Raw genomic sequence first — 16,403 nt, forward strand, 5'->3', positions numbered from 1 at the left:
ATTTAAATACTATGTATGTATACTTTACTGACATTTCCCACATACTGTATGTGTGTCTTTGTGTGTGTGTTCAGGAGCTGGAGTGTCTGCAGGATCATTTGGAGGACCTGGTGCCGGCCTGCAGGGAGGTCGTGGGGAACCTGACTGAGCTGGAGTCAGAGGTCATTAAAATCAAGTTGAAATAAGTGTTCACCTGAGCAGCTAATGAGCTGATATATGCCTTTGTCTAACCTGCACATTTTGAGCTTTTTGTTTCTCTGTTTGCTGCAGGACATTCAGATTGACGCTCTGCTCATTAGAGCCTGTGAGCCGGTCACTCAGGCCCACTGCCATGTGAGTACATGCACTGTCCTATGTGTACACACAAAAATATACAGTAGAGGGGGACACAAATTTAAACACCTGGTAATCTAACACAACTATATATAGTAGCTGTGCAATGAATCCTACGTTTGTGAAAAATAGGTTAACTGACAAGCAGGTTGTCAATTGTTTTGCATTGTTACAATAAGAATAGTAAGAGAAATAAAAAAAGAAAAAACAAGACAAATATGTCAATAATCATGAATAAAAATGGACATTTACTACAAAAAAGTTGGAAAAATATACATAAAAATGGGCGAAATATACCTTTTAAAATGAAAAGGGCTGTACAGTGCTTGAACTGGATGGATTTTGACTAAAAACCACACTAATTTTTAACACCTTGGCCCCATTATTCATGCATGTTTATACTCGCCAAGCAATGACTCATGATCTTTTCAGCTTTTTGTCGACTGCTGTCAGAATAAAATCACTGCTTCACCAGTACTTTTGTCCATAAAATAAAGGATCTGAAAAACTGAAGTTGCTCCCTACAGGACAAACCCTGTCGATTTAGACATTGTGCTAAAATTTAAAATCGTAGTCCAGTGGCCAGACTAAATATCCGTGCTCACAAAGGTTGAATATTTTTGATTTAAGTGAACCTGACTTTCTCCTTTCCTTTCAAAACAGTCATGGGGTGTAAAGGCCGATTCATAGTTTCTGCGCCTGTGTCCGCTCAGTCTGTGTGACATAAATGTCATCAGCCGCCCCGTGAGGGTCCGTGCAGACCCCTATGTGGATGTCCACGTTTTGCCCTTCTTTGTGACCACGTGGACTGTACACATAGCAACTGCTGACTGCGCCTGCTCCAAAGTCAGGTCCACAGTCCAGTCTAGTCCGAATCAACCAGCTGCAACTGTTGCACCATATTAAAGTTGGTGTTAAGTTGGATACTCCAAGCAGCATCTTTTAAGTTTCAGTTTCACCTGATGTTGGTAGTAGGACGGTAAGCTCACCTCTCAGCCCTTAAGTTTACTTTTGGAGACTGATATAGACCCTCAGTTGTGCTATAAATGGAACCACATCTGCAACACCACAGCTATCCACAAACGTTTACTGTAGAGAGTAGACTTAAAGAAGCAGGGCTTTAGATTCAGGTATTTTGTTTTCTTTAATGATATGTAAATGATAAGGTTTTTTCTTGTTAATATGTGTGTGTGTGTGTGTGTGTAGGATGTCGCTGATAACCAGATCGACACAGGTGACCTGATGGAGTGTTTGGTTCAGAATAAACACCAGAAGGAGATGAACGACAAGTGTTCAGTCGGAGTCACACACTTCCAGCTGGTCAGTACATCTGAAATGTCAAATATTTTATCCCAGCCACAACAAACTAGTTAATATTAGCAGTTTTTGTCCCTCTGTTTCTGTTCAAGTACCATCTGATACAGCTGACTGTATTTTAATCTCTCTGGACTGACAGATGGTCTTTCATGTAAACACTGATTCGCTCAGCTCGAATCTTTAGGAGTGTGAAACTTTAATTGTTCCCTCTGTGATATTAAACTGTTACAAGATCCGGCAGGACAGAAGAGAGAAAAATGGAAAACCGATGGAGACCTACAGCACAGGTTTTTGTGGTTATTGCTGTTTAATGTGAGTGATGCTAATAAATGCTCAACTTTCAGGTTCAAATGAAGGATTTCCGGTTCTCCTACAAGTTCAAGATGGCCTGTAAGGAGGACGTTCTCCGCTTGTGTCCAAACATCAAGAAAAAGTGAGTTTGTTTTCCATGAGTTCTCTTTGTGAGAAGCGGGTTAGTTCAAAGTGTTTTCTGCATCCAGCTGATCAGATTTAAATGAACATAACTGACACATTCCCCGTCCATGACGCCGCAGGGTGGATGTGGTCATCTGTCTCAGCACCACAGTGAGGAACGACACGCTGCAGGAGGCCAGGGAGCAGCGGGTTTCCCTGAAATGTCGTAAACAGCTGCGGGTGGAGGAGCTGGAGATGGTACCTCACACACACACACACGTCATGTCATTTATCCGAACGCACTCTAATGGCTGAAATACATGAGTCACAGACACAGCGACACTTCTGTCACAGCATGCTCACAGCAGAGTGGGTCCATTAGAATCACCTGAAGCTGCCACACAGACCACAGAAGCCGTGCGCACCTGTGTGGTTCAGTGACAGCATTCTAACTAAATGCTCCACATTAGTGTGCTGGTTAACTTGTAACGCTGTAAAACTCCCCCCTCTCGTCTCTTTCCCTCTCAGTCGGAGGATATTCGGTTGGAGCCAGAGTTGTACGATCCCTGTAAGTCAGACATCAGTCGTTTGTGTCCCAACGTGGCCTTCGGAAACGCTCAGGTGAACATCAGGCAGTGTGGAAACAGCTGAAAATCACAAACAATAAAAACATTTTGTCAGTTTCTCATGTTCTGCTCTTTCTCTTCCTTCCTTCCCTCCTCCTCCCTCCCTCTGCACCTCAGATGATCGAGTGTCTGAAGGAGCAGAAGAAGCAGCTCAGTCAGCGCTGCCACCAGCGGATCTTCAGGCTGCAGGAGGTGGAGATGACCGACCCCGAGCTGGACTACCAGCTGATGAGAGTCTGCAAGCAGATGATCAAGGTGAGGACAAGAAGGAGGAGGAGGAGGAGGAGGGGGAAGAAGAGCATTGCAATGAACAAATAAAAACTGTCAGAATGATCCTTTAGGCAGTCTGGTTGTTGATGAAGCTTCTCTCCCGCAGCGTTTCTGTACTGATGCGGACGCCAGAAACGTCCTTCAGTGTCTGAAACAGAACAAGAACAGCGAGCTGATGGATCCTAAGTGCAAACAGATGATCACCAAGAGACAGATCACACAGAACACAGGTCAGTATACATGTTACTAATATGAAAGGAGGAGATGTCGTACATCTGAACCTGATCTGACTTGACCTTCAGCTCACTGACACTCCTCCATTCTCCTCCTCCAGACTACAGGTTGAACCCGGTGTTGAGAAAAGCCTGTCGAGCCGACATCCCAAAGTTCTGCCAGCCAATCCTGAACAAGGCGAGCGAGGACAGTGAGCTGGAGGGCCAGGTCATCGCCTGCCTCAAACTCAAATACGCCGACCAGGTCAGTCCAAGACGTCACATCACAATCAGCCTCCTAAAACCTCAGAAGACACTCCTTTATTGGTGTTTTTGATGCTTTCTAAATATGAACATCCTTTAATGGCACTGGTAAAAAGAGAAAAACCATGCGTTCTGGATCACTGGTGATTGTCGTCTTAAACTTGTATGTTTTCTGGGGTTTGGTTCAGAGGTTGTCTCCAGACTGTGAGGACCAGATCAGAGTGATTCTCCAGGAGTCAGCACTAGACTACAGACTGGACCCACAGCTGCAGATGCACTGCACAGATGAGGTACACACACACACACACACACACACACACACACACACACACACACACACACACACACACACACACACACACACACACACANCACACACACACACACACACACACACACACACACACACACACACACACACACACACACACACACACACACACACACACACAACCTAATGGTCTATCTTAGATCTGTGCATCAAACCAACTTTTCCTTAATTTCCTTTTCACTGTTGATAATTTCCTGTTTCCGCTCTACATCACTCTTCACTCCTCCCGTCTGTCCTTTCCTGTATCCTCTCCTCTTCACTCCTCTCTCCTGTTTCCTTTCCTCTCTCCTCGTCCTCTTTCCTGTTTTCTGTCCTTCCTCCTTTTCTGTCCTTACCTGTTTCCTCCCCTCTCCTCTCTTTGTGTTTTTACCTGTACCCTCTGGTTTCCTCTTTCCTCTCCTTCATCTTTTTCTTTATCCTCTACTCCCCTCTCCTCTACTCTGTCATTTGCTTTATCCTCTCCTCTCCTGTTTCCTTCCATCGCCTTGTGTCCTTTCCTTTACCCTCTCCTCTTCTGTCTCCTCTGTCCGGTTTTCTCTCCTCTCTCCCCTCCTGTTTATCCCCTCTCTTCTCCTCCTGCAGATCTCCAGGTTGTGTGCGGAGGAGGCAGCAGCTCAGGAGCAGACGGGACAGGTGGAGGAGTGTCTGAAAGTCAACTTGCTGAAAATCAAACAGGAGGCCTGTAAAAAGGTAAATATTATTCACTGTTATTGTTCTGCACAGTGCACTATGCTTTTATCTTGATATTAACTGTTATTAATCAGATAGTAGACTGGTCTAACTACATGAGTTAGTTAACAGCATATAATCTTTGTTGAATTTGCACCATGTAATGTGGTAATAGAGTTAGAGTATCAGCAGGGACTCTTTTTAAAGGTTTAAAATGTCTGAATCTCATTGAGATGAGTCAACATGTGGTCTGAATGGATCTGGCGTTGTTGTAGAAACTCAGCTGTGTTTGCTCCATCTACCTTCTCCTGTCTTTGTTTCTTCTTGTCTGTAGGAAGTCCTCAACATGCTGAAGGAGAGTAAAGCAGACATCTTCGTAGACCCGGTCCTTCACACAGCCTGCGCTCTGGACCTCAAACACCACTGTGCCGCCATCACACCTGGCAGAGGACGGCGTAGGTTTTTTCACACAATATTTGTTCAGCACATTTTGTTGGTTTGGAGGTTTTCATGCCTTTCAGTGAAAGTTTCCTCTGTGTGTTTGAATGTCTTTCTGTGTTGCTCTCTCTCTCCGTCCAGAGATGTCGTGTCTAATGGAGGCGTTACAGGACAAGAGAGTTCGTCTGCAGCCGGAGTGTAAGAAAAGACTTCAAGACCGCATCGACATGTGGAGCTACGCTGCAAAGGTAAAACAGAGACAGTACCTACAGAATCTTCAAAAGATTTCTAATGTTTTTGTCCTAGTTTAATGTCGTTTTTTTTTTTTTTTTGGAGGCACCAAATTTCATCTGTGCTACATGTAAATAAACATATGCTTATCTACTTTTGCATTATTTTATTTTAAATCTTCATTTATCACTGCTCTGTTCCTATATTAGCTCATTAGCTTACACTTTTTTGCTAAGAGTTAGATGACGTTGATTAATAGCAAGAGCCAGAGGGCGATTAGCTTAGCATGGGCACTGGAAACAAAAAAGCTTGTCTGGCTTTCAAAGCTTAAAAAACTGTGTTCATTAATTGACATGTTTTATCACGTTTATTCTATACACAAACTAAAATGTAAAATTGATAAGTTGTGATTTTAAAGGAAGCTGCGCGCTGAAATGGTTTCTTTACACCCAAAGAGAAATAGTTCCAACATGAAGTGATCCCTAAGACACACCAAGCCAACGGTTGGCCGCTGGTCAATGTTGGAGTGTCAGTCAGTATCTGTTGCCCTAGGTTTTATGGTGTGCCCTGTACCATTGGCACAAGTTGGCCCTTGTTTCCTGTTTTTCGGCCAGCAGAGGGCTTCTCAGACTTCAACATGTTGAGTCGGCGTTGGAGCCGGCAGAACCTGTCAGTGAATGAAATCACTCGGATTGGCAGTTCAGCTCAGTGCGTGAGAAGAAAAACGGAAATAAGGAAAGCAAACAAAAGACTGAAGTCAAGAGGGTGATTGACAATTGTTTGTGCTATTGTTTGTTAGCACATAACACATAAATATCCTTTGTTCTTTCAACATCACGCTGGGTTGTTAACATGCTAACTGGCTAACTAGCATCTTGAATCCGTCCTGTCGGTCTTCCAGTTTCCCTTTTTTAATGACGCAAACAGAGCTGCCGCCTGCTAATATAGAGAATTATTTTCTCTGATGCAGGCACAGGACATGTATGCTAATTTGCCGTTGGCTGTAGTCTCTGCGGTGTGTTCATGTGCAACTTTTTAGCTGAGACACAGGCAACGTGAGACGACACAACAGATGGCCAGTTAGTGAATGTTGATTTGGTGTGTCTGGGCCTCCAAACTACAACTTGTTTTTTGGTCTGAACTAAATGCTAACGCCAGTATGCTAACATGTTGATGTTCGCCATCTTCGCTCAGTGTTAGTATGCTAACTACATCTTATTGCTTAACACGTAGTACAGCTAATGCTGATGGGAATGTTATCAGTTTGTAGGTGTGTGATCATGAACGAGAGTGTTAGACGAACAAAATTTAGACCTGACGGTGACACTGCAGATAAAATAAGGAGATCGACAAAGCCTCTGAGGAGCATGAATGTTTGTACTAAATGTCATGTTAATCCATCCAGTGGTTGCCAAGATATTTCAGTCTGGACACGTGGCTAGCAATGCTAAAAAGCTGTATTACTACAATGTGAACCTTTCCCTCTGTCCTGCAGGTGGCGCCAGCAGAAGGCTTCTCAGACCTGGCCGTGCAGGTGATGACATCACCCTCCAAGAACTACATCCTGCTCATGATCGCACTGAGCGTGTGCGTCCTCTTCCTCGTGGGGCTGCTGTGCGGTCGGATCACCAAGCGAGTGACGAGAGAACTGAAGGACCGGTAGAAGACGAGAGCTCTGACGAAAGACTGACTCCTCGCACCTTCTTCTTCTTCCCCCTCCTCCTCCTCCTCCTCCTCTTCTTCCTCTTCCTCTCTCAGATGCCCGGTCTGTAACCAGCCAAACTGCACAGTGCCAACGCCAGTGTCCACATCTGGAACTCGTCTGTTTATTGGCTGCTGCTGAATATTTGCATCAAATGCAAAACGGCCCCCCGATTCTCACAAAATCTCCATTTGGGCATCTCCAAACCGATCGTCTGATTGGAGCGTTTCTTTCCTTGATGATCATATTCCTCCTTCCCCAACAAATCTGCTTCTGCCGAGGATGTTTTTTGGGGTCGGATGTGGGGTCGTCCGGCATCCTTTAAGTTTCTAAATAAGCGCTGTTCATGATGTGACTGAGGGCTGCTTAGGATTGCTTTCCACTCGTTGAGTCCTGATGCTTTTTTGTGATATTTAACAGAGACTGGAGCATGTAGAGCAACAGGAGATTGTTTCTTTCTATACGACTGCAGCTGCCTGAATCGCACACGGAGCAACAAAACTTTGAATTCTTTGAGATGTTCTTGTTGCTTTGAAACATTTTTTCTCATCAAATCATGAAGTCCTCTCCACTACAGGATCACGTCCAGCTCGCCGGATATACATCAAGTTATAGCTTCTCCTGGATATTTTCACCATGACCTGCATAGCCCCCTGTTCTCTGTTGCCTTTAATGAACACGGTCTGACCCATAACACACAGAGCGGCTTTGTTTTCTGCATTTAATGACTAAACAAGCTGCCTGTGTGCAAACATGAGCAGTTGGGAGGAAGTGATTGTTAATATGGATATATAGCATTTACACAGCTCTGCGTACAAAACTTTTTTTTTTTTTTTTTTTTTCCAAATTTGATAATTTCTGCACCAATGTCATACCAGAGGTCAGACTGCCCTGTTGAACCTGCCCTGAGCTGCTAACACATTGACATGATGTGAGGTTTACTCCACAGGCCTACGTTTGTTTGTTTCTGACAACATTTAAAGTGCATTCACACTCCTGCATGTACACAAACAGTGCATAAACTTAAGACGTGAGACAAAACACCGGAGTCACAGGATAATCTTTTTTCTTTTTAAAATAGGTGGGATTAAATAGTTTATCTTAAAATAAAGACTGGAGGGAGGGGAGGGGAAACAGGCAGCCTGGCTCGGTCCAAAGTTGGGAAAACATGTACCGTTAAACTTCAATTAATAGCCTGGGCTATTATTTGCTTAAATCACTGAACTCAACAGGCGTATGTTTGGGACAGGCCTTTAATTCCTTTCACCTACAACCAGTCAGAGCAATGAAACGTGAAGTAGCGCTGAGCAACATACAAATGTAAACAGACTACAGCGTGTCGAGATGTGGTGGTGTAGCATCAATATGTCTGTGAAGGAGTGTTGCTGATTTTGCCATCACAATTTTAAAATAGTATTTCAACAGGAAGTTAAACATCAGCTTCAGCCATCTTTGAAAATGCCTCAATAGCGCTTCTCTTACTCAGCTAGGTGTACGCTCACCTTGTGTCACTAGGGTGAGCAAGCCGAATAACGTCATCACATATTTTTGGCTCTGCCAGTTGTCAGTCATCGAATCAAACATGACCCATATTAGATAAACGCTTGTGATTGGTCAGGTCTTTTGGAAATCTGTCTTAATGGGAGGGGGACCAGACGCACCAGAGCAAATAAAACATGAGCTCACAGACTCGCCTGATTCCCAGACTACCTGTGTGCAGCAGTCAGGGTGAATTAGGGTGACTGGTCTGTGTGTTTAGATCAAAGTTACATTTGATTGAATGTCTGATTCAGATGTGACGTATCGCCTGAAGCTTCAACTGACAAATTTTCACTTTCATGATAAACACTTACTGTACATGACGCATATGAGCAAAAATATTTGTAACAGGGCGACATCACATTTAGAAAAATACATTTGTAGTGTGCCATCATGATCTAAATGCTGTTATATTACTTATTATTAATAGTAAAGAAAAAGCAAGACACAAAGGATGTTTGGTTTCATGCTGACGTTACAACAATGAATTAGTTTTGAAAACCCAGACGGAAAATCCCCCGCACAGTATTTTACAGACTGTTGAGCCACAAACAAAAATTTTTGCAGGTAAATGACTTTAATTGTAACTAAAGAGATGCAAACATTATTTTGCATTTGTTTTTTTAATTTTTCTATTGATGGATATTTAATTTTGCACTTTAACATGGTGTACATCAGTGACATCACTGGACAATGAGCCTCGTTCATCTCATTCATTTGTAAAAATATTTCCGAACAATAACCTCACCTTTCTGTTTGCAGCTTTTGGTTGAATATTAATATTTATGAATGATTTAAAAACAGTGTCACACAGATGAGTAGTTTGTGCAGCGTATACACAATATTTCTGATCATTTACAAAAGTTAACGAAGCTGAAGTTGCAGATTATTCGAGTGTGAACAAAGAGAGACGTCCTCTACCTGAAAGCCGACGGATCAATCAGATAGAAACCAACAGCTGGCTGCTTTTGAGCTTTTCTAAACCATCTTTATGTTCCTGTTGGTGTCTGCTGACGTCAGACGTTGAATCAGAGCGACTCGACAGGAAGTAAAGACGGCTATCATCATAACCAGTTTTGTCTCTACGTGAACAAACTTTATCGGTGTGCAGTTTTTTATTTGTTTTTACATTATGCCATGTAATATGAAGCCGTAACAGATTTATCATTGTGAGTTTTGATTTTGCTGTACAGATAAAAATTTGTCAATTTAATAAACCTGTCTGCAGATTTTCATATCTTTGGCTCCACCTGAGACTTTTTAAATGTTCATGTCATCTTTACTTATGTGATACAGAAGCATGAAAACAGATTGATGCCCTTTCTAGAGGACCGAAGGTGATTATAAACTAATGACAACATGCTTACAAATATTCAATTTCTGCCAATAGATGCTCCTAAATCCTACACACTGGACCTTTAAGACACAACTTAAATGCAGAGTTTACACTGTGGTATTAATACTTTTATTTAAATAAAATATCTGAGTACTTCCTCTACCTCTTCTGTCCGATGATAAATGGACCTGTGCTATTCACACACACATTCACACACTGGTGGCCGAGGCTACCACACAAGTTGCCACCTGCTACTCAGTTTCTATCACACTCACACATTGATGGAATAGCCATCGGGAGCAATTTAGGGTTCAGTATCTTGCTCAAGGATGCTTCGACATGTAGGCTGGAGGAGCCAGGAATCGAACTGTCGATCTTCAGATTGGTGGGCAACCCGCTCTACCTGATCTGAGCCCCATAGATAGAAACTTTATGTCTGAAAATCAGCATGATGTTGATGTTGTTGTCTGAGTGCAGGTTGAACCACCAGGTGGCACTACTGTCATTTAAAGGAAGCAGATCTCAAACTCTCTGGCCCAAACACACCACCTGCTGACACACCCCAGCACAAACACGCATCAGTTTAACAGGTGATCAGATTATCACTTGAATTTAATGCTTTTTAAGATATTTTCAAGATCATTTTAACCAAATTCAAGACTTCTTTTTGGACAAATCATCTTTTTCTTATTCAAGCATTGCAGGTAAGTATAAAGGTAAACAGTATATACATGTGGCCCTGTGCAGAGGTAGATTTTATGTTGTGAGATAGGTTAATCTACATTTTGCCAACAGGCAGGTGAAAGTACGAAGTAAAAAGAGAGAGTACTAGGTTCAGTGGTAGGTATAAAGATTTGTAACATCAGAAATGTGGACTATCACACGGGACAGCTGGACTTATTTTGACAAAAAGAAGTTAAAAGATGGATAAAATGAAATGAAGACCTCATAAATTCAGATTGAAGACTATCTAACTGAGCATAATGTTAGTTCAGGTGCAGCTGATTGATCATGATTCCTTTCTGTGAAACCAATTGGCAAATCTCATTCAGGGCACTGTTTATTCTGGCCTGCCTACTGTTGCTGCTTCCTCTGCAACCCGCCTCCACTCCAGCTTCTCCTTTTCATACTCTCTCTGCCTTAGACTGTCCACACAGGCGCATGGAAGAGGCTTTCTGCGTAGGCAGAGCCCCCATAATAGAGCCATACTGCCAAATGGAAATAAAGTTTTCTTTTTCTTTGCTTTCTAAAGTGTTCCTGACTGAAATTACTTTTAAGGCCTAATGTTATATATAAATTGAATTTAAAGGGATAGTGCACCCAAACATTAAATATCTCCATACTGCTCGTCCGTAGTGATCCAAGTTTGGATCCAACTCTGTTTTTAGCCTCACTGTAGCCTGTAGCTCTAACTGCCTCTCTGTGGACCGCGCTCACATTTGCACCAGCAAAAGCACGTGAACACACATGAAGGCGGTGCCCATGTCTCACGGCTACAGTGAGGCTAAAAACAGAGTTCACATGACGTTTTTCCAAACAACTTTTTATGTCGGGGCTTCAAGACACAGTATGGAGATATTTTGTGGTTTCAATTATGTGTTTTTGGACGTTTGAATTTGGGGCGCCGTCAGCCTCCATTAGGTGGAGTTGTGCTGCTACCCCCTCTCCCCTTGGATCTCCGCAAGTGATGTGGGGACTCTAAAACTTCACCTGAGCCTCACTCAGCATATGGGTGAGTAGATAATGGCTGAATTTTCATTTTTGGGTGCACTATCCCTTTAAGACACTAAGACCTTTTAAGGACCTGCAGACACCCTAGTGACCCTCTGTCATCCTGATAAAGGTCACAGGACACAATAATATTGATTTCTTTGAGTGTCTGGGTTCCATTACTTTTTGATGGGAACTGTCATAATTGACATTTTCTGTCTTAATAAAGTAACAGATTTATAATTACAATAACATTAAGTTAAATAAGTATTGGTAAAGAAATGTGTAATAGCAGAGCTGCTACTACTTCTGTTATATTGGAGAGAGGGCAGACATCTCTATGGCTGCTATCTCCAATGCTCAGCAGCTCACACTGAAACAATCTTGGCACAACAGGTAAGAGGGAAAAAAATTTATTTTGGATTTTGGGGTGAACCGTTTCTCTAATCTGATGATTGTGATGATTGTGAGTTTCATGGTGAACTGAGCTGTAAAACTTCTCCACCTGTGAGTCACGTAACCTGACAAATGAAAGAATTGAGTGAGACTTGTACTTCCTGAACCAGGAAAATATCTCCTCTCAGTACTTACCTGGAATCTCTGCAGCATACTCTATCCATTAATACACTATGAAATCAATATGAGGACAAAAGAAAGTTCCATCTGCAGAAAGCTCTTTATTGTTGCTTCCCACTTTATCGTCTGTACATGTTATAATTTTGTAAAGAAAAGGAAAGAATGAAGGAGCAGCACAGTAGCATTAATATCCTCTATGACCTCTCTTATTATTCAGACGTCTACGTGGGTTAGCTGTAGCGATGCTTGGGTCAGCAGGACAGACGAGGAGGAGGAGGCTCCCTCAGACACAAACCACAAACTTAAACAAGATAAACCCAAAAACCGGACAGAATATTATCACTTATGATTTCATATGTTTGAGGTGCTTCGTGATCGCAGCACAGCAAAACAAAACTAGCAACAAACCACCTTCCAAAGGTTAAATGACCCAAATCTAAACAGTCAACTTCACTCTCACCTTCGTCAGCCCTAAAATGAAGAACGATTGCTAAAATAAAGAGGAGAATAAATTATAAAGTAAAGACGTTGACTGTAAAAACTTTATATAAACATGTAGCTATCAGATAAAAAAGAAAAATCAATGAAGGAAAGAAAGTGAATTCAGTGTCACAACCTAAAAAATCTACAAAATAACTGAAGCATGCCGATGTCGAGATGAATGAGCCAATCAAGTGAAGCGTTTTAAAGTCCAGGTCACAGGAGATTCTGCTGGTTTCTACTGGGATCAGACTGGTCGTCACTCAGCAGACGGCTGTAGTTCCTTGCTCACACAGCAGGGCGGCGCTGACATTTCAGGCCTCACTGACTAAGGCACTGACAGTCTTTCATTGGGTTTGTTTCAGCTCTTTGAGTCAAGCAGAAACCACAGCTGAGCAGAGAGGATGATGAAGATGAAGAGGTGCCTCCAGCTGCAGTTCCACTAACGGCCACTAGATGCTGGATCACAGGCTGAAATCTACTGAAGAACAGTCCCAAAGTCTATATTAAAATTATTTTTACCCCACAAGAAGTCGATTTTATGTAATGATGAGAATACCAAGGCTTTAAAAAAATGTTTGACATTTTGAAAAATACGCTTACTCATTTTCTTGCAGAAATTTAGATGCGAGGATCGATATCACTCTCATTTAAGACTCCAGCAGCCAGTTAGCCTAGCTTAGCATAAAGACTGGAAATGGGGGGAAAACAATTGACCTGGCTCTGTCCGAAAGTAACAAAAATCCAACGACCATAGCAGACCTTTCTCAACACTTTAATCTTCCACCAATAAGCATTTAGAGTTTTAAGCTCTTAATATGGTTGTTTCTTGCCAAAATGTACCTTGGGAGCAAGGTTATTATGGTTAAATTAAAAAAAAAAAAAATACTAACAACTAAAACTAGGTGTGAAAAGACATTCATTAACTTAAATAAACAATAAAAAATTGGAAACTAACTGAAACAATATTTTGTACTCACAAAACTAACTAAAATAAAGGAAAAGCTTTTAGTTTTAGTCTTTGTTAATTTGGTATAATGAGGCATTTGTGCTTATGTATATTAAGACAGGGATGTCTTTATGACTGTGAATCAACTGCCCTCACAAAGTGTTGTTTGATTTGTATTTCTATTCTGACCTTCTTAAATATTGCCCCTGACAAATATATTACAATAAACTAGAATTACCACCTAGCGATTGTATGTCCCCGCACATCAGTCGAGTTGCCGTTACAGGTTACATCTATATATGTGAAAACAGACATGGATCGGTTGCTCATCTGTGACAACCCGAAAACATAATGCCTCTGGCTGCAGCTATCGTCAACACAGAGGCATAAAAACCTAAAACTAATACTGAAGATAATAAAATCTTGACTAAAATTTAACATTTAAACAATAAACACTAACCTGAAACAAGCAAACCCACTTTGGAAACTAACTACAATCAAACTGAATTGAAAAAAATAAAAAATAAAATCAAATAATACTAAAAAGGAATGAATATTACAAAACTGTAATAACTCTGCCAGTTGTATTTATTTTGAACCTCAAATTTATTTTGTACAAAAGTTAATGACTGTTTTCTATTCTTAATCTTTTATACTGATGTTGTAATCCTAAAGCTGTAGAATTGTTCACATAATAACGACAACAAAGAATGGAACTTTTACTTCCAGATCAAAGTCAGTAAACCTTCTTGTCTTTATGCTAAACTAAGCTAACAGGCTGCTGGCTTTAGTCTCATGAGAGATATGAGAGTATCCATCTTCTCATCTTACTCTGTACGAGAGCAAGTTAAGCCTTTTCCTCAAATGTCAAATTATTTCTATAATAAGAAGCATGTTTAGTAGTTTGTTTGACTGACTGACAGGTGTTTCAGCCAATCACAGTCAGGCATGGTGGCTGCTCTCACTGCTGTTCCACCCTGGCTTCTTCCTCTTTGATTAAATGTGGATTTTCTGACTCTAGAAACTGAAAAAGATGGCAGCGAGCAGAAAACCAAAACTCCAGTTTGATAACTTGCGTCCATGTTTTTCTACAAATGTCTGTTGATGTTGGCAGGCCTTCGGAGACCTCTTTAAAACAACAATGTCGTTGACCTTGAGCTGAGTAAACAGCCTGTCACAACAAGTGGACTTTTTCCACTGGCTGAGTTTCAAAATCGCAGCTCAAACAACAGGAAAAAAAAGCAAACTCAGAGTCGAGTTTTACAGTCGGTAACAAAAACTGTCTGGTGGTTTCACTGTCTACATGTCAGCACTACTAGCTTCTGATTGGTCCTTGCATCGTGAGTCTAGTTGTACCATTGGCTGGGTGACCAGAGAGGGTGGGCCATCAGGAGGCGACGACCTGGACGTAGTTGGCGGGGTAGAGGCCGACCTGGCCGCTGCTCAGCTGTCCTTTACACCAGCCCTGCTCGTCCTCTTCTCCCATCTTCAGCAGCTCCTCGCCTGGAGGGAAGATGATGGTCAGACATGTTAGTTTAAAGGCACTGTGTTTAAATAATGAACCTGAAGGTCGGAGGACGCATTCATTCATAATAAAGATAACACTGGAGTAGGGCAGGCCGCCTGTCTCTGTTTATTAGTGATCTGGTTCTGGTTCAGGATAAGCAGAGCTGAGCTCAGCTAAGCTTTTCCAAACTAAGATCGCTCTCTCTGTGGTCCCATCAGGTTTCATTAACTCAGCGTCCCTCTGACCCCCCACGAGGCACGACCGCCTGCAGAGGACGGACTAAAGCTCCACAGAGTGGCCTGGTTAACCACGGCCAACCAGGGCAACATTACATACAGACCCGAGAGTTTCATCACCAGCTCTGCAGCTCCACAGAGCGTTTTAGCCTCTGTTAGCTCATGTTTGGTTTCACGGCTCATCATGGTTCAGTCTCATTTTTTAGCCAGCAGCTCTGTAGCCCGCTCTTGTGTCCACGAATATTTCCCCACCCTCTGGCTGCCAGTTTTTGGCCTAGGAGGCTGAAATTTGGCATGAAGGTCGCTGCTGTTGTGGATTTACCCCTGCTTTCTCATTATTTTATTACAAGGACAACTCAACAAATCAATCCTGTTTTCAGCAGTAAAATAGAACTTTTAATGTCCTACCAGAGCAGAAAACTATTTTTTGTCTCACCGAGTAAGACAATAAACACAACAAAAACGAACACTCATTATTCAGAGTCCTATGTGACCTCCATTTATTCCTTTCTCTGCCTCAATGTGCTTTGGTGCAGGCTGTAACACCTGGCACAAGTCAATGTCATCATAACTCTGCCTTCTACTATGGAGTGATGGGAGGAAGACTAAAAGAAGTGGCCTATGACTGAGTACATAACAGACACAACTTCACATATTTTTTACTCCAAGTAGCAAATTTGACCAAAAGACGTGAAGTTTGCAGCTACGAGTTACTCTTTAAAAACAGGAGAATAATAATTTTCTAAGCATCAGCATATACACACAGTACACACAGAGCACCTGTTAACAATACTCTTGTCATAACGGTCATTTAATTAAAGAGCTCATTTGCACTGAACAGAAAAACAGATCTGTGTATCTGACTGTAAACACTTCATATATACACAGTTAATGACAGTGATTCATCAAACGGCAAAGTACCTCAATACCATGAAGTCTCTCCTTTTGCTCCGTTAATCACTTTTCGTTTGAAGGACTTCAGATCAACTGCGTTATTTATAAAGTCCTTTTTTAAAAAAGGTGACTTTATTTAACTTACCTGACATGAGTGTGTGGTTACTGATCAGATTATTCTATTGATAACCCCTCAAGTTAGGATAAACACACAATTAGTGTTCTTGATATTCAGACAGATGTCAAAACATCAAGTGGGTCAGGAAGATAAAACCACTCAGAAAGGGTTTTATTTCCAACAAGAATAATAATAGTGTAGATATTTAATAAAGCAGAGTTTTTACTTTCACACTAAAAGAGAAAACTTGA

General features: G+C 41.7%; 2 protein-coding genes across 8 annotated transcripts in view; one reads left to right on the top strand and one right to left on the bottom strand.

The window, feature by feature from the left end:
- Nucleotides 1-9,581, top strand: part of LOC126392120 (Golgi apparatus protein 1-like) — a 29,624-nt gene extending 20,043 nt beyond the window's left edge. The window contains exons 13-26 of the mRNA XM_050047326.1: nucleotides 75-161; nucleotides 271-333; nucleotides 1,540-1,653; nucleotides 1,995-2,083; nucleotides 2,205-2,322; nucleotides 2,593-2,685; nucleotides 2,808-2,945; nucleotides 3,067-3,190; nucleotides 3,295-3,437; nucleotides 3,625-3,726; nucleotides 4,350-4,457; nucleotides 4,771-4,891; nucleotides 5,016-5,122; nucleotides 6,601-9,581. Of these exons, the coding sequence (XP_049903283.1) occupies nucleotides 75-161; nucleotides 271-333; nucleotides 1,540-1,653; nucleotides 1,995-2,083; nucleotides 2,205-2,322; nucleotides 2,593-2,685; nucleotides 2,808-2,945; nucleotides 3,067-3,190; nucleotides 3,295-3,437; nucleotides 3,625-3,726; nucleotides 4,350-4,457; nucleotides 4,771-4,891; nucleotides 5,016-5,122; nucleotides 6,601-6,768 (1,575 nt within the window). The 3' untranslated portion in view covers nucleotides 6,769-9,581. The remainder of the gene's footprint in view (nucleotides 1-74; nucleotides 162-270; nucleotides 334-1,539; nucleotides 1,654-1,994; nucleotides 2,084-2,204; nucleotides 2,323-2,592; nucleotides 2,686-2,807; nucleotides 2,946-3,066; nucleotides 3,191-3,294; nucleotides 3,438-3,624; nucleotides 3,727-4,349; nucleotides 4,458-4,770; nucleotides 4,892-5,015; nucleotides 5,123-6,600) is intronic.
- Nucleotides 9,582-12,049: 2,468 nt separating this feature from the next.
- The window catches only part of pacsin3 (protein kinase C and casein kinase substrate in neurons 3), a 44,740-nt gene continuing 40,386 nt past the window's right edge, over nucleotides 12,050-16,403 (bottom strand). For all 7 annotated transcript variants that reach the window (XM_050047203.1, XM_050047214.1, XM_050047225.1 and 4 more), the window contains one exon: nucleotides 12,050-14,900. In XM_050047203.1, the coding sequence (XP_049903160.1) occupies nucleotides 14,785-14,900 (116 nt within the window). In that variant the 3' untranslated portion in view covers nucleotides 12,050-14,784. The remainder of the gene's footprint in view (nucleotides 14,901-16,403) is intronic.

This window comes from Epinephelus moara, chromosome 1, assembly GCF_006386435.1.
Source record: "Epinephelus moara isolate mb chromosome 1, YSFRI_EMoa_1.0, whole genome shotgun sequence".
Lineage (NCBI taxonomy): Eukaryota > Metazoa > Chordata > Actinopteri > Perciformes > Serranidae > Epinephelus > Epinephelus moara.